The 22,529-nt window shown below is 51.9% G+C and overlaps 2 protein-coding genes across 4 annotated transcripts in view; one reads left to right on the forward strand and one right to left on the reverse strand.

Moving 5' to 3' along the window:
• CHRNA2 (cholinergic receptor nicotinic alpha 2 subunit) lies at positions 1-10,530 on the forward strand. The gene is made up of 6 exons (XM_058549828.1): positions 1-73; positions 1,080-1,231; positions 1,695-1,739; positions 5,246-5,355; positions 8,149-9,160; positions 10,328-10,530. Exons 1-6 carry the CDS (start codon positions 1-3, stop codon positions 10,451-10,453), a joined length of 1,518 nt encoding a protein of 505 aa, XP_058405811.1. The 3' UTR covers positions 10,454-10,530.
• A 2,110-nt stretch (positions 10,531-12,640) lies between these two features.
• PTK2B (protein tyrosine kinase 2 beta) overlaps positions 12,641-22,529 on the reverse strand; it is a 127,581-nt gene continuing 117,692 nt past the window's right edge. For all 3 annotated transcript variants that reach the window (XM_058550457.1, XM_058550460.1, XM_058550458.1), the window contains 7 exons: positions 18,570-18,716; positions 18,314-18,349; positions 17,914-17,938; positions 16,379-16,425; positions 15,574-15,711; positions 15,217-15,297; positions 12,641-13,558 (listed from right to left, as the gene is read on the reverse strand). In XM_058550457.1, coding sequence (XP_058406440.1) covers positions 13,343-13,558; positions 15,217-15,297; positions 15,574-15,711; positions 16,379-16,425; positions 17,914-17,938; positions 18,314-18,349; positions 18,570-18,716 — 690 coding nt within the window. In that variant the 3' untranslated portion in view covers positions 12,641-13,342. The remainder of the gene's footprint in view (positions 13,559-15,216; positions 15,298-15,573; positions 15,712-16,378; positions 16,426-17,913; positions 17,939-18,313; positions 18,350-18,569; positions 18,717-22,529) is intronic.

Here is a 22,529-nt window from a genome sequence, read left to right on the forward strand (position 1 = left end):
ATGGACCTCTCCCACTCTGCACACCTGCCCGTGACGAGGCTCGGCCTGTGGTTGCTCCATCTGATCCCAGCAGGTGAGTGGGTGTGATCACTAGGACGTCACCTCACCCCGTGAGCTCACTGCCGCACGGGGGAAGCTTCTGCAGGGGGGCTCGTGGCAATAGCCCAGGCTGCAGGGGACTCGTTCCACAGTGAGAAGGTGGAGGGGCACTCACAACTCTGACACTGGCAGCTGGTCACCCTGAACCTCCCCGAGCTCAGTGTTTCTCATTGCAAAACGCCAAAGGTCCTGTGAACCTCCAGGGCTACTGTGGGGACCACACGAATGACAGTTTGTGGGATACAGTAGCACTGGGGATACAATAGGCACTCAATACACCGCAACTATTGCTACGGATGTGCTTGTCTGGGTTTAGAGCAGTGGTTCTCGACTTGCTCGGGCAGCAGAACACTGAAGAGGTGAAGCTGTTTGCAGAACATGGTGAAAACAGACATGAATGATTCCATCAGACAATTTTGGGATGCTGCCTAACTAACAGGAAGGAGCAAATGCCAGTGGGTTAAGAAAAAATAGGGGAGATGCCTGAAATGGCAGAGGATTTTGTGGTTAGCTAGTGGTTCACTGACCAGTGGATGGGAATGGCAGGCCATCGTAATGCATGAAGCCCTGCTCCCTGCAGTTCACCCCACAGGGTCCAGGGGTCTGCCCCATCTTGCTGTCCCCCTCGGGGCTCCTCAGTTCACAGCGGAATCTTGTCTCCAGGTCTGACTTTGTCCCCACCCCCATGCCTCTGCACCGTCTCCAGCACTTATTTCCATGCCTCCTTACCTCGTGGTTGCAGAGTCCTTGACATCTCTTGAGCTCCAACCATGTGCTGGTTGCTTTGTTAAGCTCTAACATACATTATTATATTTAATTCTCAACAATGTTTGAGATAGATTCTGGATTAGTGTCCCCATTGTATAGATGAGGAAACTGAGGCTGAGTGAGGTTGAGTGGCTCTGATTTGATGGGAGAGGGGGCCCAGCCCCCACCACGATGGACTCCCGGAGACCTCACTCTTCCCTCCTGTCCCACAGCATTGGCGCAGCAAGCCTCCCAGACCCAAGCCGAGGACCGCCTCTTCAAACACCTCTTCAGGGGCTACAACCGCTGGGCGCGCCCAGTGCCCAACACCTCGGACGTGGTGATTGTGCGCTTCGGGCTGTCCATCGCCCAGCTCATCGATGTGGTGCGCCTGTCCTGCCATCCTCTACCCCCTCGGAATCAGCCCCAGACTGCGGGTCCCTTTCCCGGGATGCTCCCTCCCTCCCCAGCACCAGCCCTTCTCCCTCTGGGCCCCACAGCCCACCACATTAGAGCATCATCCTTTGGAGCCCAGGGGTGCCACAACTCCCTCCCACTCTCTCAGCTCTGGAGCCCCTCCTGAGAAGGCATTGATTGGCAGCAGTGGGTTTTCTAGATGACCTGCTTGTTCCACTTGACACCAGCCCAGAGGGCCCAAGTGGCCTGTGCGATCCTGAAGAATCTGGTGGCAGTGTCAGGAAGGGGTGCTGGGTGGGCTGAGCTTACAGTATAGTGTAAGAGGTTCTCCCGGTGAGTGGGGGGCTGGAGTCAGCCCATCCCACTCCCCCCTGTTTTCTGGGGCCGGTTCCAGCACTCTACTGTTCTGACTCTCTCCTGCTACTCCCCAGGATGAGAAGAACCAAATGATGACCACCAACGTTTGGCTAAAGCAGGTGAGGGCCCTCCCCCGAGCCGAGGCAGGAGCGAGGGTGGGAACCTACTGACCCCAGGCCCTCCCAGGACTCTCTCACTGACACAGGAGTTTGAATTCACAGGTTACCTAAGAGTTGCCGCTTGGGACGTTCCCAAAGCCAGCGGGGTGCAGACTGCTTCTCGTAAGGGGCTGAGCTCTCGTGTGGACAGGTTCCGAGCCCAGCGCTTGCGAACGTCAGCTGCGGGAGCCAAGGGGTCCCCTTTCTGGTGGTGGGCATTTCCTATGTCCCTGCTACCATTGCAGATCAGCTCGTTGAGTGGTCACTGAGAACCCCTGGGAGGTTTCATTCTGCTCATTTTACAGCTGAGGAAAGCAAGAAGCAGAGTGCTAGAAAAGGGGGCCCAGGTGTGCCCCACTTGGATGCCCAGTCTCCTTCTATGGGAGAACATTGAGTATTCCATGTCCATGCTGCCTAACGAACTACTCCCAAATCTACCAGCTTAAAGCAACAGTTGATTATATCTCATAGTTTTATGGCCCGGAGTTTGGGTGATTTCTTCTGCTTTGCCTGGTGACTATGGGGGTTACTTGCTGGTATTCGGTGGTGGATGGTCTGCTCTGGAGGGTCTAAGATGGTTTCATTCATGTCCATCCCTCAGTAGGGATATCTGAAAGGTTCTGGAAGCCAGACCCAGCTGGGCCCTTCTCTTTCTCCAGGCACTCTCAGGGTCTCTCTGTGTGTCCTCTCCAGAAGGGGAGTCGAACTCCTCACTTGGAGGCTCAGGGACTCCAGAGCAAGGGTCCTAAAAGACAGGAAATGAAACTTCTGGTCTCTTAAGGCTTGGAAACTGGCCCAGCACCAATCATGGCAAAGAATGTGTGGCCCTCTTTGATTTGCCACTCTTGAGGGCAGAACACGGGGCACAGGCTTCACTAGAGCCTGAATATATTCTCTCTCCCTCTTCATCCCCTCATGCTCAGCCCGGCCCCTTCCTCAGGCCTCAAAGTGGAGGTGATGGGAGAATATGAGAAAGAGGACCTAGCCCTCTGCCTACTTTCCTCCCACTACTTCCTCTCCCTGGCCCCCCCGGCAACCTAACCATCCTCTGTCTCAGAGATTGGCATGCAGAATACCACAACAATCAGAATTTTGATTGACATCTCTATTTTGAGTTTTTTGAATGAAAGCCAGGTGTGCCATTCCTGGCCCCATAGGTCCTGGAGGGTGTGGGGCTGTATGCTGGCTGTTCAGTTTTTATAACTGGATGCTTAGGCCTAAGGCATGGAGCAGACACCTCTGACACTGTTCACCCTGGAGCCGTTAGGGAGTCACAGGGCTCATCTTTACAGATGTGCAAACTGAGGCCCAGAGCAGTAATGGGACTTGGGAAGCCACATAGTCCTGCAGTGAGGGGCCAGACCTAGAATCTGGGTTGCCATAATTGTCCCCAGGGGCCAGTCACCTCAGCTTCAGGGGCTGGGGCAGGGAGGAGAAGAAGGAGCCCTGGAGCAGGAGGCAGGCCAACCAGTGCTGCCTCTGACTAGCCTGTGATGCTGTGCAAATTACTTAACCTCTCAGAGCCTCACTTTCCTCATCTGGAAAATGGGGATACTACAATCTATTGCCCACACTAGCAACCTGTTGCCAATTAATATAACCCAACTTGGTGGAGATGTACCCCAAATTTTGGTTGAACCTGAAAACTTGACAGATGATGGACTGGGGGAAGAGGATAAATTTATGAAGACCAATCCCTTTCAAAATTGTTCAAAGTCAATGTTCTGAGAAATCCTGACAATTTTACAAATGCTTTTATCTTTCTTATTTTGCAAGTCTGGCTCCTCTGTCCACCTAAGCCTTCCTGCAAATGAGCAGTCAACAGCACTGCTAGGCCAGCAGCTTCCCAAGCATGGTTTGGCTACCAATGGCAGTTTTGTGAGATGATTTTAGTTGGCTCATAAACGTTTTTGTAATAGTCACATATTTATATTTTAGTAGATGTTTTCAAATGATGTTGGTTTTCCAGTAATATCAGTGATATAAAATTTAAAAATGTATGTAAATTTAAAAACAGTGATCCAATTTAAAGGAAAATACTAAGTAAATGATAATACAGTGCACATATATCGGCAAAAATTATAAAACTGGAACTTGAGTGCTTGCTGTTAGTGAACACCGAGCTGGAGCAACGCGTTTCCTCTCCTGTGCCTGCTTCCTGGAAATGCTCCTGGTTCCCTTCACTCCTTCCTGGATCCCTCCCCAGCTTGATGTGTTTGTGTAAATGTTACACAGTGATCCTTAGAGTGGAAAAGGTATCATGCATGGAGTCTTTTGCACAAAAGGAAAATGGCCCCTGGAATTCAGGCAGGCTTGGAGTACGGGAGGCCAGGGTCCAAACCCCAAGGCTGCCACTTACTGGCAGCATACCCTCCGAGCCTCCCTTTCCTCACCCTAACCTGGAAGATTGTTGTGAAGATTAAAACGAATGACCTAAAGGGCCTGCAACAAAGCTGGCTTTCTAAATGGTAGTGGCTATTATTTCAATTATTAGAAGCCCCTGTGAGGCAAAGGACAGCCTGTGTGTCGACAGCATCATTATCTGTTGGGGGTAGTTGTTCCTTTTAGGTCCAGAAGAGACATGGGAAGTCCTCCTGGAATTAGGACCAGACACTTTAGAGGGAGGAGCCATTTTTTCATTGCTTGGATACACACTTAGTACTGAGCATTTACCAGGGGCTTGGTGCTAGAGATGCAGAGTGAAATAGATGTTGTCCCTCACTGCAGGGAACTTACAGAGGCATTAAATAAATAAATATGCAAATCCACGTATAATCACCACTTGTGATAATGCCATAGAGGAAAACTTCAGAGAGTGAATAATACTCACCCGGTTTTGGGGAGAAAACAGATTCTCTTGGACCTGCTGGTGGAAGCCCAACTGGGCCCAGAGCATCCCCTCCCTGCTGGGACTACTAGGGGGCGCTCTGGAGCACAGTGTGAAAGTCACTGGCTGACTCTCTTTTCTCAGCTGTATAACTCTGACGGGTTGTTTTAGCTCTCTGATCCTCAGTTTCCTTATCTGCTAAATGGGGAAATATCTCCATTGGCTCGGCATTCCCAACCTAGCTCTCCCACTGAGGCTCTTCCTAGACAAAGGGTGTAAAAAAACTTTGTAAACTGTGATGCACTAAGAAATGTTGTTACTACAAATGAGTGAGGTGGCCTGCGGGGGTCGTCCAGCTAGGGAGCCCAGAATGAGGACCAGAGGCAGGACTAGGGTGACCTATTGCCTGGGTTTTCCCCGGGACTTCGAGTACTGGAGGTTGGTCGTCTTAGCCTGGACTCCCAATTCCCAGCTCAGAACCCCACCCTGGCATCCTGGCCCTTTCAGTTCTGTGGGGCTGGGTGAGGAGCTCTGGGTGCTCCTGAGTCCGGCTGCTAGGGGATCCCCAGGCTGTGCTAGGTTTGCCCCGATGCCCCCTCCCTGGGCAAGGCCATGACATGACTCCCCTCCCCACACACAGGAGTGGAGCGACTACAAGCTGCGCTGGAACCCGGCCGATTTCGGCAACATCACATCCCTCCGGGTCCCTTCAGAGATGATCTGGATCCCCGACATTGTCCTCTATAACAAGTAGGAAGTGGCTGGGGTCCTAGATGCCCCTGGGAGGGCCCCTGCCAGGGGCGGGGAGAGTGAGGCTGGGCTGGGTTGGACTTGCAAGGTCGGCCCCCTGTGTCTCAGCTTCGTTGCCTCCCTCTCAGCTCCTGCTTTGCTAATCCTCGCCCCCTCCACCTTTTCTCCACCTTTTCTCTTGATTCCTCTCTTTCTTTCACTTTGTTCTCTCACTTATACATCATAATTTATTGAGCATCTACTATATATCAGTGCCTGGCGCTGTGCTAGTGGGACACAGATTTGCCAACACTGAGTATTATTTGAAAAATGTGGTTGGTGCAGGCTCTGAAAACAGTGCCTAAGGGCTGGAGTTTTGCAGGATGGCAGTGTTGTAGAAACAGGTAAGCAGCATCCCGGGGAGCAAACTCACTTGCTATGGGTCTTTGAAAAAAATCATATTAATTAGAGTTGCCTTGTATTCGAGACCAAAAAGGACCAGTCTTTGAGCATAATGACTAGCAGCTAATAAAAGGCAGGGAGTCTAGAGAGAGCAGCAGTGGACAAAAGAAAAAAAATGTTGTGTTTTTTGATAGAAGATATAGAGATCTATAGTTTCATTTGTGTGTTTGGTATCAGGTAGTTCTTCACATAGAACTCAAGAACTTAAAATTAAAAGATGTTTGGCACTACGTTCTTCTAAAAATTCTTTCTAAAGTGGGGCTCTAAGGAGCACTAGTTCCTGGAGATATATATAGCCATGAAAAATGGACCTGTGGTCCAATACTTTTGGATAACATTGTATGTCATCCTTCTTCCTCCCAGCCCCAGTCCTTTGGAGAATGTGAGGACACAAGAGCATTTTAAATGTTAGAAGTTGTGCAGCCAAGAAACCCACTTAGCCCAGCACTTCCCAATTCATTTGACCCAAGTTTGGAAAAGCTATTTTTAAACCATAAAATAAAGGAACAAAGATCCACTTCTGGAGTTTTGGTGTTTCTAAAGGGATCAGAGGGAAAGAGCAATGATTCCTTCGCGCTGCCCAGTCCTGTTCAGGCCCAAAGCCCTCTCATCGAGCCACTGCAGACACACACTCAGCACGGATTACCTGGAAGGTCTGAGGCTGCAGGGGCCTAGTGTTTGCTGCTGCAGCTGGACTCACAGACCCCTCACCCCGTATCTCTGTGCCGGGAGCCGGCATCCAGGATCCTTCTAGTGGCTACTTCCCGTGCATCTGGCAGAGGTCAGGAGCAAAGTCTTAGCCTCGGATATGACCTGGAGTTTTAGGATTGCCAATGCCAATATGGCTCTGGCAGTGTTACTTCATTATAACAGGAAATTCTTTTGATAGGACAAAGTTCCAAACCAAATTCTTGCAGCCATTTAAGGACGAGTCTGCTCCACCCAGACACTCCACTCCCAAGTTAATAGTTAATAAAGATCTGGGCAAGTTAGCTTTCCTTCCTCACAATGGGGCGCATGCTGCCATCTGGTGGTGATTATGTGTGATGACAAAAATGCCTTTTTAAAAAAATTTAACCTTTTCACCTGATCTGTTAATTATTCTCAAAGTTCCCGTTTCCAACCTGCCTATATCCCTGGCCTGGAACTTCTCCACGGGGAAGAAGTCTCTCTCCCTGTGTATTCTTCTGGCTTCCTGCCTTTAGGATTGACCGTGGGAACTGGAGGGGGAGGGACGGCAAAGGCGCTGAGCCCACTGCGCCATCTCCCAGGGGGAATCTGGGACTCAGGCTCCCAGGAAGCCCCTCGTAACTGGTCACATCTGTTCCCGTGTCCCCAGCGCCCCTACGGGCCCTTAAACGCCTAGGTTCCACGAGGCCGCCAGCCTCACCTCCCCCCACTCCCCGCCCCGCCCCCACGCCCACCCCCACTACCCGCCCTTCCCCGCCAGCTCCCGGAGCCCGAGCACACTCTGTGAGTTTTGTCCCTCTGCTCCTCTGTTGCTTATTCCTCCTGACGTTCTGGGAGTATGCTCTCCACACCAGCTGTCCACCAAATCCTACCGTCGGGTCAAGGCCTTGCCCAATGGAAACTTTCATGGTGACCTTGCTCACTCCAGCCAGAAGGGAGTCCCCTCATAGTTCTTGGGGACCATTCAGTGCTGTTGCCAAACTGCCTCCCTTGCTTCTACGGTTTCGGGGCTGCCTCTCACTTCCTCATGGTTCCTTAAAGGCAGGCATGACTCTCACATTCCGTCCCCTCACAGCTCCTGTAGAGGCCCCCATGGATGCACTGGCTCAGAAATGCGTGCTAACTGGATGCAGTCGAGGAGGATCTTCCTTCCCCAGCAAAGATGTTAGGTCTCATCTGAGCAAGGAACTAAATAGCCCAGGTGGAAAAGACATGACCCCCAGCTCAGGGGCTTAGTCACCATCTGCTAGGAGGAGAAAATACACTCATAAATAATCACCCTAAAATATTACATGAATACAAACAGAAAACCAAACTACGTATACCCCATGATCACAAATATGTAAAAATGTTATATATACGATCCATATGACAATCAAATATATATGATATATATATAACATCAAAACGTTAGTAGTGGTTATTTTTTAAATTCTTGGTACATTCCTATATTCTTCAAAATTCCTACTTTTGTACTTAAAAAGATGGTGTCTGAGAAGACAACTCAGGTAGCTGTAAATGACTGCGCTGGGAGAATCTTACACACTTGCATAAAACCCAGCAACTTGGCTGGGTCTGGCTTTGTTATCGCCGCTTGTGGCGAGCAGCTTGGTTTGGGCAGGTGGGACATGCAGGGCCCTCCAACTCCTCTCCTCTCCGCAGTGCAGATGGGGAGTTCGTGGTGACCCATATGACCAAGGCTCACCTCTTCTCCACGGGCACCGTGCACTGGGTGCCCCCGGCCATCTACAAGAGCTCCTGCAGCATCGACGTCACCTTCTTCCCCTTCGACCAGCAGAATTGCAAGATGAAGTTCGGCTCCTGGTCGTATGACAAGGCCAAGATCGACCTGGAGCAGATGGAGCAGACGGTGGACCTGAAGGACTACTGGGAGAGTGGCGAGTGGGCCATCATCAACGCCACGGGCACCTACAACAGCAAGAAGTACGACTGCTGCGCCGAGATCTACCCCGATGTCACCTACTACTTTGTCATCCGGCGCCTGCCCCTCTTCTACACCATCAACCTCATCATCCCCTGCCTGCTGATCTCCTGCCTCACCATGCTCGTCTTCTACCTGCCCTCCGACTGTGGCGAGAAGATCACCTTATGCATCTCAGTGCTGCTCTCACTCACCGTCTTCCTGCTGCTCATCACCGAGATCATCCCCTCCACCTCCCTGGTCATCCCGCTCATTGGAGAATACCTGCTCTTCACCATGATCTTCGTCACCCTCTCCATCATCATCACGGTCTTTGTCCTCAATGTCCACCACCGCTCCCCCAGCACCCACAGTATGCCCCACTGGGTGCGGGTGGCCTTTCTGGGCTGTGTGCCTCGGTGGCTTCTGATGAACCAGCCCCTGCCACCCTTGGAGCTCCATGATCCCCCAGATCTGAAGCTCAGCCCCTCCTATTGGCTGGAGACCAATGTGAATGCAGAGGAGAGGGGGGATGAAGAGGAAGAGGAAGACAGATGGGTGTGTGCAGGTCATTCATCCCCCTCCCTGGGTGTCCTCTGCAGCCATGGTGGTATCCACCAAGGGGCCTCAGGGCCTAAAGTAGAGGCCCAGTTGCAGGAGGGTGGGCTTCTGCTGTCACCCCGCATACAGAAGGCACTGGAAGGCGTGCACTATATTGCTGATCACCTGCGGTCCGAGGATGCTGACTCTTCGGTGAGTTGGGGCTAGGTGAGGGGCCCCTCCCCTGGGTGACTCTATCAGCCTAGTAGGGATCCATCTCACCCCAGGCTCTTAGCTTGGGCCTACCCAGTCTCCTCTGTGAGGGCCCATTTCCCTCAGTCATGGCCCTTGGGAGTCTGGCATAAATGGTGAGGGAGAACATCTAGTTGGTAGCTCTTAAAACATTTATTGGCAGGGGGCAGAATAGCAGGCAAGAAAGCCCCAGCTAAGCCTAACTGGGAGACAGCAGGACAGAGAGGGGGATCTCAGACTCGGAGCTTCCCATGCCATCCTCATGGCAGCCATTTCTCACATTAGCCTCTAGGCAGTGGGGAGGGGCAGAGGAACGTGGAGGGAATATCACCAGGAGAGACCAAATAAACCAGGCTGCTACCTCGTCGGCCTTCCTCCTTCCACATGATGGTCTCCTCCTCCTCCTCCTCCTTGTTCGTGGGCTCTGGGCATTTTGTGAATGTCACTATTCACTCACGAACCCTGAGGAATCTTGGTTGTACTAGGTGGGCTCCTCTCCCCGGCCCCTGCTGTGTCCGGCATTGTTAGGTGAGCAGGCCCCTGCCCAGGATCACAGAGTCCCTCTGATCAACCTTGAGAAGGATGAAAGCCTGGGAGGTTGAGTAGATAAGAAAAATTAATCATTATCTAATCCGGGAGCAGCTAGGAGTCCAGAGCCACTAGCCTGGGCTGTGAGCCCAAATGCCCCTCCCCACCCCGCCAACCTTCCCTGGGCCTCGCCTACCCTCACCTACCTTCCCCTCTCCATCTCCTGCAGTGGGTGGGGAGGCAACACGGGGCCAGCAAAGTCTTCACCATTTGTAACTGCCGGGTGTTGCATGTAAATCACTGCAGGTCCGCTGGGAGGGTCCATGCCTCTGGGTGGTTCTAGAACCTCCTTGTGTCCCTCTAACCTCCCTTTCCTGGAACTTGAGAGCCTGTGGAAAGGCTGGGACAGGATGGGAATCATTAGGAGAGGTTTTGTTTGAATTTTAGGACAACCCTGCTCCGCACCCTCTACCTTAGTTTCCCAAGGCGTCAGGGGGCCACTGCTGCCCCAGTGAGGGCCTTACAGGGGCTGCACATGGGGGGGACACTTCCCCTTTTCTAAGGCCTGGTCTCTGTCACTGAGCCCATTTCCACCCACAGGTGAAGGAAGACTGGAAGTACGTGGCCATGGTCATCGATAGGATATTCCTCTGGTTGTTTATCATCATCTGCTTCCTGGGAACCGGTGGCCTCTTTCTTCCTCCGTTCCGGGCTGGAATGATCTGATTTCACATCTTTGCTTTGGCCCAAAGGTGGCACTGCTGACTATCTTTACCCGCTGCCGCCCCTGGAGTACGCCTTTGGGGTCAGCACCATCTGACGGTAGGCATCTCTCCGGGGAGTCCTTGCTCTGGCCCCATCATCCAAGACTTCTTGGAACAATTCACTTGACGTGAGTGTACTCTGTGCTGAGAATCTGCTGGGCACAGAGCCCTGTTTTGGACACTGGGGAGCTAGGAAAAGAAGGAACTTGCTCTGCGGAAGGTTGCAATATGGTGGTGACAATGTGAAGCTGTGTAAGATTCTCCCAGAGGAGCGACGCAGAGTCTGAATGACAGGAGGACAAAGCATGGGGAGCTGAGGACCAAGCATGGGGAGCATAGGGGTGGGGCCAGGTGAAGAGGCACAGACCTCAAGGGAGCGGGGGATGGGGAAGGTGGGCAAGGGTGCCAAAGGGGCAGAAGGGCTGTGAACAACATTTTGGATTCAGGAATGAGCCCAAAGTGTCAGGGAGAACAGCCAGGCTGAGGTGGGGCTCCAGAAGGGGGGCAGTGGGAGGAAGTTGGAAAGGCAGGTGGGGTGTCTTTAAACCAGGTGGAGAGAGGGGTTCAGAGTGTGAGCTGCCTGGTCTAACAGTGAAGTGTTAGAGGCTCTTCCAGAAGGGGAGGAAGGGGGAGGCAGGGCTGCAGGTGGGGCCGAGGTGGGATGTGTGGCTGGATGTTGGGCCATCCAACCTGCCTGGAAGCTCTTGTGAACCTCTGGCTTCCCCTTCCCTTTAGCCCCTCACCCTTCCCTGCTGCAAACTGGCTCAGCACCTGCTGGCCCCAAGAGGTTTGGCAGCGCCGAGCATCCCTGTCTGCAGGGGCTCCATCTGTCCTCAATGTGCGTGGACAAGCCGGAAAGACATCCCTGGCCGTTCTTGACCCACTTCTTTCTCGCGGCTTGCTGCCTCCCTCCCTCCGCAGGGCAAGAGGTGGCCGGCATTCAGGATGATTTTCCTGAGTGGCTGAGGAGAATGAGTTGGGTTGCTTTGGACCCTGAGACTGCTGTGTACATGCAAACACTGCAGGACCTCCTCCCTTCCCAGCCTGCCCTCTCTGTCCTTCCCAAAGCCCCACGACGTCTTCTGATCGCTCTGTGCAAGCCTGTTCTCGCACCCTGGAATTCAGCAATCCAAGGCTGTCAGCCGCCTGCGGGAGCCTAGAGGAGCTGCCACCCCACATCTCGCTGTCAAGCCTCTCCCCAGCTCTGTCCAGCCCCCTGGAGGGCGGAACCTCAGCAGCTAACGGATACAGGCACTGGGTTCTCCGGACAGAATGGAGACCTTGGACAGGAAGTCAAGTAGGGTGAGCTTCCAGTTTCCCTTCGGACTTTGAGTTTCCTTCCTTCCAACCCCCCACTCGCCTCTCCCTGACCCCGGAGAAACCCAAGAAACCCCAGCCCAGGCCTCCACTCCTCAGTTCTCTCCCAAGACCCCCACTCAGTGGCCCATTCTGGTTTCTGGCTCCTCTCTGCTCCTGCGAAGAGTCCCCTGCCTGCGCTCTCCTCCCTCCGGGCTCTCCCGGACTGGATCTCCTGGTGCAGTGACGTTCGCTCATGTTATTCCATCTCCCATCCGTCTTGCATGTGAGTAAAGAGATTAAATAAAGCTGAAGCTGCTGCTCCTTCAGCTGTGGGCCTCCTCAGCATCCCCGGACCACCCAAGCCCCCCAGAGCCCTGGTTGTTTGGAGCCAGCTGGGAGAGAACCACTGGCATTCCTCACGTGGCCGTGAATGGGGCTGCCCTGTCCCCCACTGGAAAATCACTCTTGGGTTAGGTGCCAGGGCAAAGGGCCAGAGCACACACTGCCCAGTGTCACACATGCAGCCCTGGGGTTGAGCCGCGGCGTCACCCTTGATCTGTGCCCAACAGGAGCACAATTGATTTCTTCCAGAGCTGTGGCTGGAGGTCACCGTTCCCCAAAGAGCAGGTCAAACCAACAAAACAATCAAACCACAAAGCAAATGGTACGATTTTAATTCATCCACAAGTCAAATAGAAAGAACATAAAAGAGTATTCTGCACAAACATGAGAGAGAGGGAGGGACGGGATGAGAAAGGGGGAGAGAAAAGGAGGAGTAAGAAAAGGCAGAGAAGGAAGGAAATGGGGCAAGTAAGGGAAGAAAGAGAAGAGGGGCGAGGGAGAGAGCGGATTGTGGTCCAAGTCCTGTTTTGGCCTCGTCTCTCCCCTTCTCCCCGACACTTGACTTGTTGACCACACAGCGTCCTGTGCTGGGACTCCCAATGGCTTGTTCCTGGATTGTGTCCCAGGTCCCCGCTCAGGGGGGCACATGGCTGTCAGTCCAGACCAAACTCACATTAAATAAATTCCAATATACACTGTACAAGAAAGCAAGGTCCATCCCTCATCTCACCAGCTGCCCACTCCCAAAAGAAAGCCCCTCCCCGGCCCCTCTGTGCATGGCGGGGGGTGGGGGTTGACCTGGACCTCCATGGGTGCAAGAGGAAGGAGAAGGAACAGCTTCATTCCCAAATTGGTCTGCCATGTCCATGCATAAAGCCATCGTGGCCACTAGGGGCGCCAGTGTGACCCCCAAGGGGCCAGGCAGGTATGAAGAGGGAGAGGCCAGGTGGCAGCAGCACCCGCTCTGAGACCTCTTTGTCACCGCCTGGTGTCTACAGCCCTGAATCCCGTCTGTCCAGCTGCAGCCTGAGCAGCAGAGTCTGGGGGTCGGGTGGGGAGAGGGGGTCGTGCAAAGTGGCAAGGGAAGAAGGACTCCCCTCTGCCTTCCCCCTGAGAAGACCCACATGACCGAAGGCAAGGCAGGGGCTGGGGCAGGGGAGGTACACGACAGGCGGGGCGGAAGACGCAGGCAGGTAGTGCCCGCCCTCCATCACTCTGCAGGCGGGTGGGCCAGGTTGGCCAGAACCTTGGCCTGGTCCACGGCATCGAGCAGGTTCTTGGCGTCCACAGCTAGGGTGTGGGAGGCTGTGAGCATCTGCCGCTTGCACTCCTCGCTCAGGGAGGTCACGGCATTTTGCTGGGCCAGTCGCATCTTATTGATGAGCTCTGCCAGGTCCTTGTTGAGCAGTTTCTGGGTCCCCTCAATCTGTAGAAAGAGTGCACAGGAGAGGCTGGGAGCCTGAGGGGCTGCAAAGTCTAGACCTGGAGGATGAGGAAGCCACGAAATTGTCCACCTGGGCATTGGCCGAAGCAGTCAGAAGTTCTCAAGGGGGCAGGTCAGAGCTAGGCCTGGACTGAGCCTAAGGCCCCATGCAGGTTGGAGCCAGGTCAGCAAGGGCAGGAATTGCAGACATTTCGGACCCCAGCCCAGTCTGATCCAGCCCCACAGACCCTCCTCCTTTCACTGCAACATCCCCTTGCGCTGGCCCAACGTGAGAGTGACTAGTCAGGGGTCCAGTGTGTTTATTCATTTGTTAGCTGTCTACTGTCATATCAGGAGATCGAGACGGTGGTTTGGGTAGAGCTGTAGGGTTTTGTGTACTGCTGTATCCTCAGGCCTAGTGCACCACTCAGCACATACTCTGAGCTCAAGTGAAATGAATGACTGGGCCATCACGCCAAGGGCAAGGGGCGCTCACGCCAGACAGGATGGCCGGCCTGGGGCTCCTCTGTGGGCTGCTGCTACCACCCACAGGGAGGCCAAGAAATGCCCAGACTCTCCTGTATCGTCCTGTCTTGAGCAGTCACAGATAGTGGGGACAGTGGTGGGGTGTGGTGGTCACCTGTGCCACATCACTGGCCACTGGGAGACAGTAGATCAAACTACAGCCTGGCAGGGGTTGTGGGGTTCTACGACTGGTTTCCAGACAGACAACCAACAAATGTGCAGAGGCACCATATCAGTTTCGTATTGCTGCGGTATCAAATTACCACACACGTAGTGGCTTACAACAACACAGATTTATTCTCTTACTGTTCTGGAGGTCAGAGGGGTCCTATGGGGCTAAAGTCAAGGGACAGCTGGGCTGCATGCCTTCTGCAGGCTCTAGGGGAGATTCTGTTCCCCGCCTTTTCCAGCTTCTAAAGGCTGCTGCCTTCCTCGGTCTGCGGGTCCTTCCAGCAATGGCATCATTCCAACCTCTGCTTCTGTCATCACGTCTCCTTCTCTGACTCTTAAAAGACCTCTGCCTCTGGCTCCCTCTTACAAGGACCCTTGTGACTACATTGGACCCAATCAGATAATCCAGCATAATCTCCCCATCTCAAGATCCTTAACTTAATCACATCTGCAAAGTCCCCTTTGTCATGTAAGGTAACACAGTCACATGTTCTGGGGATTAGGACGTGGATATCTTAGGGGGGCATAATTCTGCCCACCACAGGTACCATCTCCCTATAGGGCACCAAGACTCCCATTTTGGTTTACAGTGATAGTTTGTTTCTCACTTAAATAAATAAAATGAGATCAAATGATCAGTTAAAGAAACCTTAACAGCTATTTAGATAACACTCTCACCTTAACCTCAGGATGGCGGGCAACTAGATAAAAGAGCGCAGGAGGTGGGGGAAGGTGTGTCCTCCTTTGCATATCATCAGGAATTGAGAAGTCACTAAACCAGGACATCAGCCTCTTGTGGTACCTGCTCAGATATGCTGTCAGAGCCAACTGCTTAAGGCCCAGCAGGCAGAGATGAGGCTGCCCAGTGGCCCTCATGAGCCTCCTGTGTGGAACACAGCTGGGGCAGGTGGAGGTGACGGGGAGAAGTCACAGCCGATGGCACTGTCTGGCGTGGAGACACTCACCTCTGTCCGTGAAGATGATGGCAAGGAGGGCAGGAGATCGTCCACACTCCCGATGAGCTTCCGCAGGGTCAGGCCCACGTTCTGGGAGAAAAAGGGGCAGGGTGACTGTCACCTTTTTTTTTTTTTTTTTTTTTGAGAAAGTCATGTTTCCCTTGAGAAGAGCCCTCCTGGGATGGTACCTGCCTTCCGAGGCTACCTGGCACTAAATTCCCTTTGACCACCTTGCTGTAGTGGGGGTCTTCCTGGGAAAGGCACCTACTGGGCAGACAAGGAAGCTCAGCCCCTCCCCCCTTCCATCCAGGGCAGGGATGAGCAGCCTGCACCTCCTTGCCCGCGGCTCCCGCCGCCGGTTCTCACCTTCACCACCACCACGTAGCCCTCGGGAGGCAGCTGGCTGAGCTCATTCTTGAGGTCTAGCACAGCCCGCACCAGCTCCATGACATTGAGGTACACCAGGTCGTCAGTCCGATCCAGGTTGGCTGTGGGCTGGATGGACTGCGGGGAGAAGCAGATGGCCGGAGAGGAGGGTTGTGAGTCAGGGGGACACTACCATCCTTTCCCGGGCAGGCACTACCGGCACCAGCTCAGCCCCCAGCCCAATGTGAAGACTCTTCTCTGCACAACAGTGCCCTGTCATGGGGAGGCACCCCTTCAGCTCCAGGGCAGTGGTTCTCACGTTAGAATCTGCCAGGGAGCCTTAAAGAAGACGGGGGGCCGGCTTCACACCAGACCAACTGAACCATCGCCTGGGCACAGGGGCCAGGAGGTTTGGAAAGCTCCTCAGATTATTCTAATGGACAGCCAAGGTTGAGAACAGGGTGAGGAAAACCAGACCTGTCTCAGGCTGCTGGAGGCACAGGGTGGATGCTGGACACCAAGAGGAAGGGGAACCACACCTTCTGCTCCTAGGGCTGGACCAACGAGCTTTCCTCCAGGTCGGGGAGGGGCACGGAGGATGAGAGACTGGGCTTCCCCTTGCTTTTTCCTGGATTAGCTGTGTGGCCTCAGACCAGGCACTTCCCTCTCTGGGCCTCAGCTCTATGATGAGGACACTGGACTGGATTATCTCTGAGGGCCTCTACAATCTTTGCAGTCCATGGTCTGCCGTCTTGTGGAGCTCTGATTCCAATGTATTACCAGCTTTGGCAGAGCCAACACATACCTGCGCGCCCAGCCGCGGTGGCTTCTGTGGGGGTCCCGTGAACTCCGCTGCAAGGGGGAGGGAGAGTGAGTGGGGGAAGTTCTCAGCACCCTGGCCCTTCCCTTTGTACCTGCTGACAACCAAGTCAACCCCCTCTCCTCTACTGCCAGGAGACCCAGGGAAATTCAACCCAAATCCCAGGAAGAAGGTGGGGAAAATAAACTCTGGTGCCCCTGGTCCCCGTGTCATCAGGGACAAGCACTGCGGTCCATCTTACAGAAAGAAAAAGCCAGAATCGCAGCAGAGATGGAGTGACTGGTGGGTGCCCCAGCCCCTGCAGGTCTGTGCTCCCTGCCTTGGTGCCCCGGACCCTGGAGACAGCACACACTCTGGGCTTGACAGTCTGTGGGGAAGAACTTCCCTCTGGCAAGGCAGCGGGTGGCTGTGGACCCCCAACCATGGTGCCACAGCAGCCAATGGGGTAGATCTGCGAGGATTGCCCAGTAGTTTGCTTTGGGCCTTTGGGGGTTAAGGGGGTGAAACGGCAGCAGAAGCACACTATTCACCCCCTACTTTGATAGGCAAAGACACCATAAGCCCTGTGGGGCTGCAGGGAGAGTGAGCCCCAGAGTGGAAGTCAGGAGACCAGTTCTACTCTCACCTCCACCTCCAAAGAGCTGTGTGACCCGAGGAAGCTCACTTACACTCCCTGGGCCTTACTTTTCATCTGTCAAATAAGAGGGTTAGCTCAGAAGGGAACTGGAGCCAGTGTGCCTGTGCTCAAATCTGAGCTTTGCTGATTACTAGCTGTGTGACTTTGGATAAGTTACTTAACCTTTCTGTGCCTTGGTTTCGTGTCCTTTGTAAAATGGGCATAATAATAGATTGTACCCATCTCATAGAGATGCTGCAAGATTGAGTTGACGTTTGTGAGCAACTTGGGCCCGGGCGTGTCTTGGGTTAAGTTCTCTGTGAGTGCTGTCATTGCCGTCGGTCGCTGTCACCATCACCATCACCATCACCACCACCAGCCCCAGTCCTCCAGGATAATGATGATGAGCCTGGCTCATGGCTGGCTCATCCCTCCCCCCCTTCAGCTGAGGCTTCTGGAAAGATCCTGTGGGCTCAGCTGCCCCTCTTTCTCTCTTCCCTCCCTCGGGCCTGGGGAAGATGAGCATCAACTGGGAGAGGCGGGTGGAGCTGCTTTATTTTTCTCCATAAAGAGTCTCCGACAGAGTGAGTGGGAGATAGGAAGGAAGAAAGAACCACCAACTCTTCCAAATAAATGCAAGAAGGAGATAAACTGGGAAGAGGACTGAGGACAGAGAGAGATGAGAACAGGCACGAGGCAGGGAGAGGGTGGGGGCGACAGATGGAGTGGAAGGGTAGATAGCAACTCCAGAACGGAACCTCTCCTCACACTCTGAATTCAAACCAGGCAGACATTTCCTAAAACTGCAAATAGACTCTGCTGCTCTGCAATAGGCAGTGGGCAAGTGGCTCGACACCAGATGTGAGAGGAAACTCCCACCAAAGGGCAGGGCGTGAACACTTACTGTAGCCGGCCTCCTTCTCTGGGGTCTGGCAGGAAGAAAAGAGAACACGTCACTAACGTGGCTCTGGGGACAACGCACTCCCCCTTGACTGTTCCCCACCCTCCAACTGTGCATGGAGAGGTTTAGAGCTCACAGGCGCAGGGGGCTCCGGGGAGCTCCTGGCCAAGTGTGACCCCAGGGCTGGGTCCCTCCTTTCTAAGACGCCGAGGGGGTCCTGTGGCAGAAGAAGGCGGTGCTGAGGGTGTAGATCAGGTGAGAGCTCAGGAAAGAGGCCTTGTGGGGATCAGAGGAAGGGGGAAGACGCGCTCCCAAGGCAGGAAGGAGGAGATGGGCAGGCCCAGGGTGCTGGAGCCGGGGTTCCCCGGCCTTCACTCTGAGGCAGACTCTCCCAGTGACTTACCAATGGGGACTTATCGTTCATGTAGACCATCGGGTCCTGCAGAGGAGGAAACCAGAGCACAGGACTTAGGATTCTGGAACTAACAACCCGGAATGACGGAGAGCATTCACTCTAGTCAGCTGGGGAGGCGGCAGAGGACACCAGCCGACATGATGACACGGACCTCTCTACCATCAAGCGTTTTTTTATCAAAATGTGTCCAGCAGCGCTGCAGAGAACGGGGTCCCTTCCCACCCAGGGCTCAGTGGCTGCTCACCAAGGATTTCTCCTCCTGCCTCAGCCACTGGGAATCTTCCACCATCTGCTTCTGCTGCTTGTCCAGGATCTGCCGCATCTTGACCCTCTCGGCCTCCCACAGCTGCTGGGCCTCTTCGCGGCTGCTGGGTCGGATGAAGTCCCCCTCCTGAGAGGACAGCGGGGAGAGGGGACGATGCAATGAGCCCAGTCCCCAGACTCAGGAGGGACAATCCTCCGAAGAGCCACAAGCTTTGGCCTCGCGGCTGCTTTTCTCTTGCAAAGTTGTTCTTACATCCACAGCCATATATGTGGACAGTTATTATGGGGCCCGTCAGCCTGAAGCACAGGCCTGCGTAATGGTGTAATGCCAAACCCGAGGACACGTTGGTTACCATGCACTATATCCAAACGGTTACACAATCTGTTAACATGGTTTTATTTTCAAATTACTGCCCTAATGTTATTTTCTCAGTTGGCATTTGTCATGGTTGCTGTCACTTAATAAATTTAGAAAAGCGAAACTAGCCCTCTGGAAAGCCTGGGGACTCATCTCCACCCAATCACCACGGCGGCAGGTCTGGAGGCTTCGAGAAGCAGTGGTGCTGCCTCTAGCCCCACGGTGTGCAGTCCCGCAAAGCTGTCCACGTGGGGCAGAGCCTGAGAGAAGGAGCAACAGCATGCACCCGTGTGGTCCTGCCTTTTTATTAAAACATACTCTTCATTGAGATAGCAGCTTGGGTTATTCAGCCAAAGGTTAAAAGAAATACAGGAGCTAAGAGAAAAAGTGGATAACAAAATTTCCAGAAATATAGACCTATAGACAGGCCATAAATGCTTCCTCCCCCCCTCCCTTTATTAATCTAACTCTTGTTTTAACTATCTGTGGGGCTTTGGACTTGTTGCTGGTTTTACCCGCTGTGTCTTAAACAGAAGGTGCTGCATGTTGTCTCTTACTTCCTTTCCTTCAACCTTCCCCAGGGTTCGTTTATTTAATTACCTGCTCAGTCCCTTCAAACTGTTTTCCTCTTTTCTGCTGCACACGATCGCCTTGGCTGCCTGGACTCATGAGTGTTCTTGGCATTTTTTGGATTGTGTAAAACTTAGGGTGGCCTTTGCCAGGGGTGGGACCTTCCTAGGACCTCCAGGCGAGCATGGCCCTCAAATCCCTTCCTAGGAAGCGACCACTTTACATATGTCACTTGCATCAAATGCTAAAAATTACTCTCTGTCTACTTTAACAAGACATAATCTCTGCCAAGTCTCTAAAAAGATTTTCCCCACTAAACTCTCTAAAACACACTTGGATATAACAGCACAGTTTAAAAATAGTTACATTGGGATGTTTTCCTTAGTGCTCATTGAGCTTCAATTACCTCTTTCAATTTCTAACTATACTTCTCTCCACAAGTTAGATTTCTTGCTGAAATGTTCTTTGTTCCTTAATCTAGGCAACAGCTATTTATTAAGAAACTACTATGTGGCAGCTGGCTGCTGGGAGGGCAGTGACGGTAACGTGTGCAATGTCCCTGTTCTCATGGGGCTAAGTAAACAATAGCTAGCCTGGGTTTTCTCAATCTCAGCACTATTAACATTTGGGGCCGGATAATTCTTTATTGGGGGAAGATTTCCTGTACATTGTAGGATGCTTAGAAGCAACTCCACCCACTAGAGGCCTATAGCACCCCTCCCCAGTTATAACAAAAATGTGTCCAGTCACCGCCAAATGCCCCCTCGGAGGCAAAATCACCTCAGTTGAGAGCTACTGAGTTAGACCTTATTTTCAGAAAACAAATTTCAGAAAGTAAGAGTATTTTATAATTATAGAATTGATAAAAAATAAATAAGATTTATTTCACAGAGACTGATGCTCCAAAATGAGGGAATTTTAAGGCTATAAATGTCCCCAGTTAAATGCCGACACCTGCAAACACTATGGTACCACCATCCCAGGCTCCTGACAAATGGTGACAAATGGAAACTAGCATCAAGCATTCTGAATAGTGAGTTAGGGACCTCCAGGTATAAGAAAAATGTATGGACTGAGGAAGACTAAAGTCAATCCCCGTGGGAGGAGTGACCAGACTCAAGAAGACACTACGTACTTTTGTAAATTCCCACCACCCAATGCTTTGTATGCCCCAGGTCTGATCACCACCTTACCAAATATTTCAACATGTCTTGGGAGATTTGTTCCTATGTCTTCCAATTTCACAATAAAACTCAATGAGAAAATGAGATTAAAAACAATTGAATGTCTTTAAGGCTTACTTGTCTGAAATGTACCTCAGATATTCTTATCAGGCGATGGTTACTTACATTGCTGGTCGCTCTTAAAAGGAATCATGTCTTAGTGGCTTTCTAAAATGACTCTCACAAGCTGTGACACTTTCCATCCTTTGTCTACCCGCCATCCTGCCGGCCTTACTTCCACCTGCACAAGCACCCTTCCTCATTCTAGCCAAGCAGCTCCTGCACCTGCCCTGTGGTTTCCCATCACTCAATCTTGGCTCCTACCGATGCCTCTTCCTCTTTCATCCCCTACATCCCAGTTTCTTCCCGTTCAAATCTTCCCCATCCTTCGAGGCCCAGCTGGAAAGAGTTGTTCTCCTCTCTGAATTCTCACTGCACTTTTGCCGTATCTCTGTGTGCTGCTCACAGCTTTCTGGCTTGCACTACAGCTAAGTGTGCACCTGGTCTGTTCCTTCCAGCCACCTGTAAGCTCACCGAAGGCAGAACCGCCTTGTTCTCCCTTCAGCACCGAGGACAGCGCCCAGCAGAGTGTCTCTGCAAAACGTACAATTTATTGAATTTTATTATTTTAAACCTCAATTGTGAGGTCCTCAAGAGGGAGATTGCTGCCATCCTGACTCTGGTGTGGAATCTCACAGGTTCCCAGATGAGTCAGGCAATAGACTCAGTCAGTAGAAAAATTGTTTTTCTGGGAATATCATCTCTGATTTTTGTTAAATGCTTTCAAATGCTTTGCAGGGAGCCTATTACACCTTTTCAGCATTTTACCGGAAGAGGCTTTCTCAATGTTTCTCATGTATACCATATAATGGAGTTATTTTTAATTTTTTATTTATTTATTTAAAGAAATGCTCATTATGTTCTTTTAGGTAGAGTTTCCTTATGGCAAGTACTTCTAAACCCCTGACACAAAAGGTCTTTTTCCTGCTGCACAGTCTGTCCTTATGGAACTGAACAAAATCCTTATGGTGACACAGGGATTAGACAAAGGCAATGCCACCCTTCAAATGTGCAAAATAGCTTCTTTCTAAAAGGACACATTTTAAAGCAAAACTCACTAAAACTCAATTAGTTATGAATAAAGAATCAAGGGCAGGAGGGTAGAGGAACTGATCACAGCCTAGATTATAGTCTATGCTTAAAAATGTAGTTTTATTATTGTTAAGTATATGCTAAGATATAAATTGGTTAAATGAATGTAAAAGAGAAAAATGAGCTAGGTCAGGGAAAAATTTATTCCACAATAGATCTTGCTGCCTAGAATTGTAAGTTATCTAACTCATTTCAAAATTTTACTAAATTAAGAATAATGATACAGAAAATATCAACATACTTGCCTACATTTTCTAAATCTATTGTCATAAACGTAGTTTTTCCAAAAATGTTTAGATATCATGTATATTGAACCTGAAGTATCTCGCATCAATACAGAGTTAAAGCTAGAATAACAAGGGTTTCAGTCTGTTTTGTCACGTATCAAGACTCAGTTTAGTAAAATACATCGTGTTCATAGCAATTGACCACATGGGCTATTTACATTGAAGGAGAAACAGGTGGCAACAAGTGACAAGTGGGCAAGCAAAGGCACTTTTTTTTTTTACAAGACTTGACAATCAGAAATTAGTCCATGAAGTACTCAGGGCCTCATCAGCAATTCAAAACACAGAGGGGACAGGGGAGGGTGGCTTAGCTCCACTCTAGCCCCTAAGCCCCTTCTTGTACAGTAGCA

Source organism: Diceros bicornis, chromosome 11 (assembly GCF_020826845.1).
Source record: "Diceros bicornis minor isolate mBicDic1 chromosome 11, mDicBic1.mat.cur, whole genome shotgun sequence".
NCBI classification, from domain to species: domain Eukaryota; kingdom Metazoa; phylum Chordata; class Mammalia; order Perissodactyla; family Rhinocerotidae; genus Diceros; species Diceros bicornis.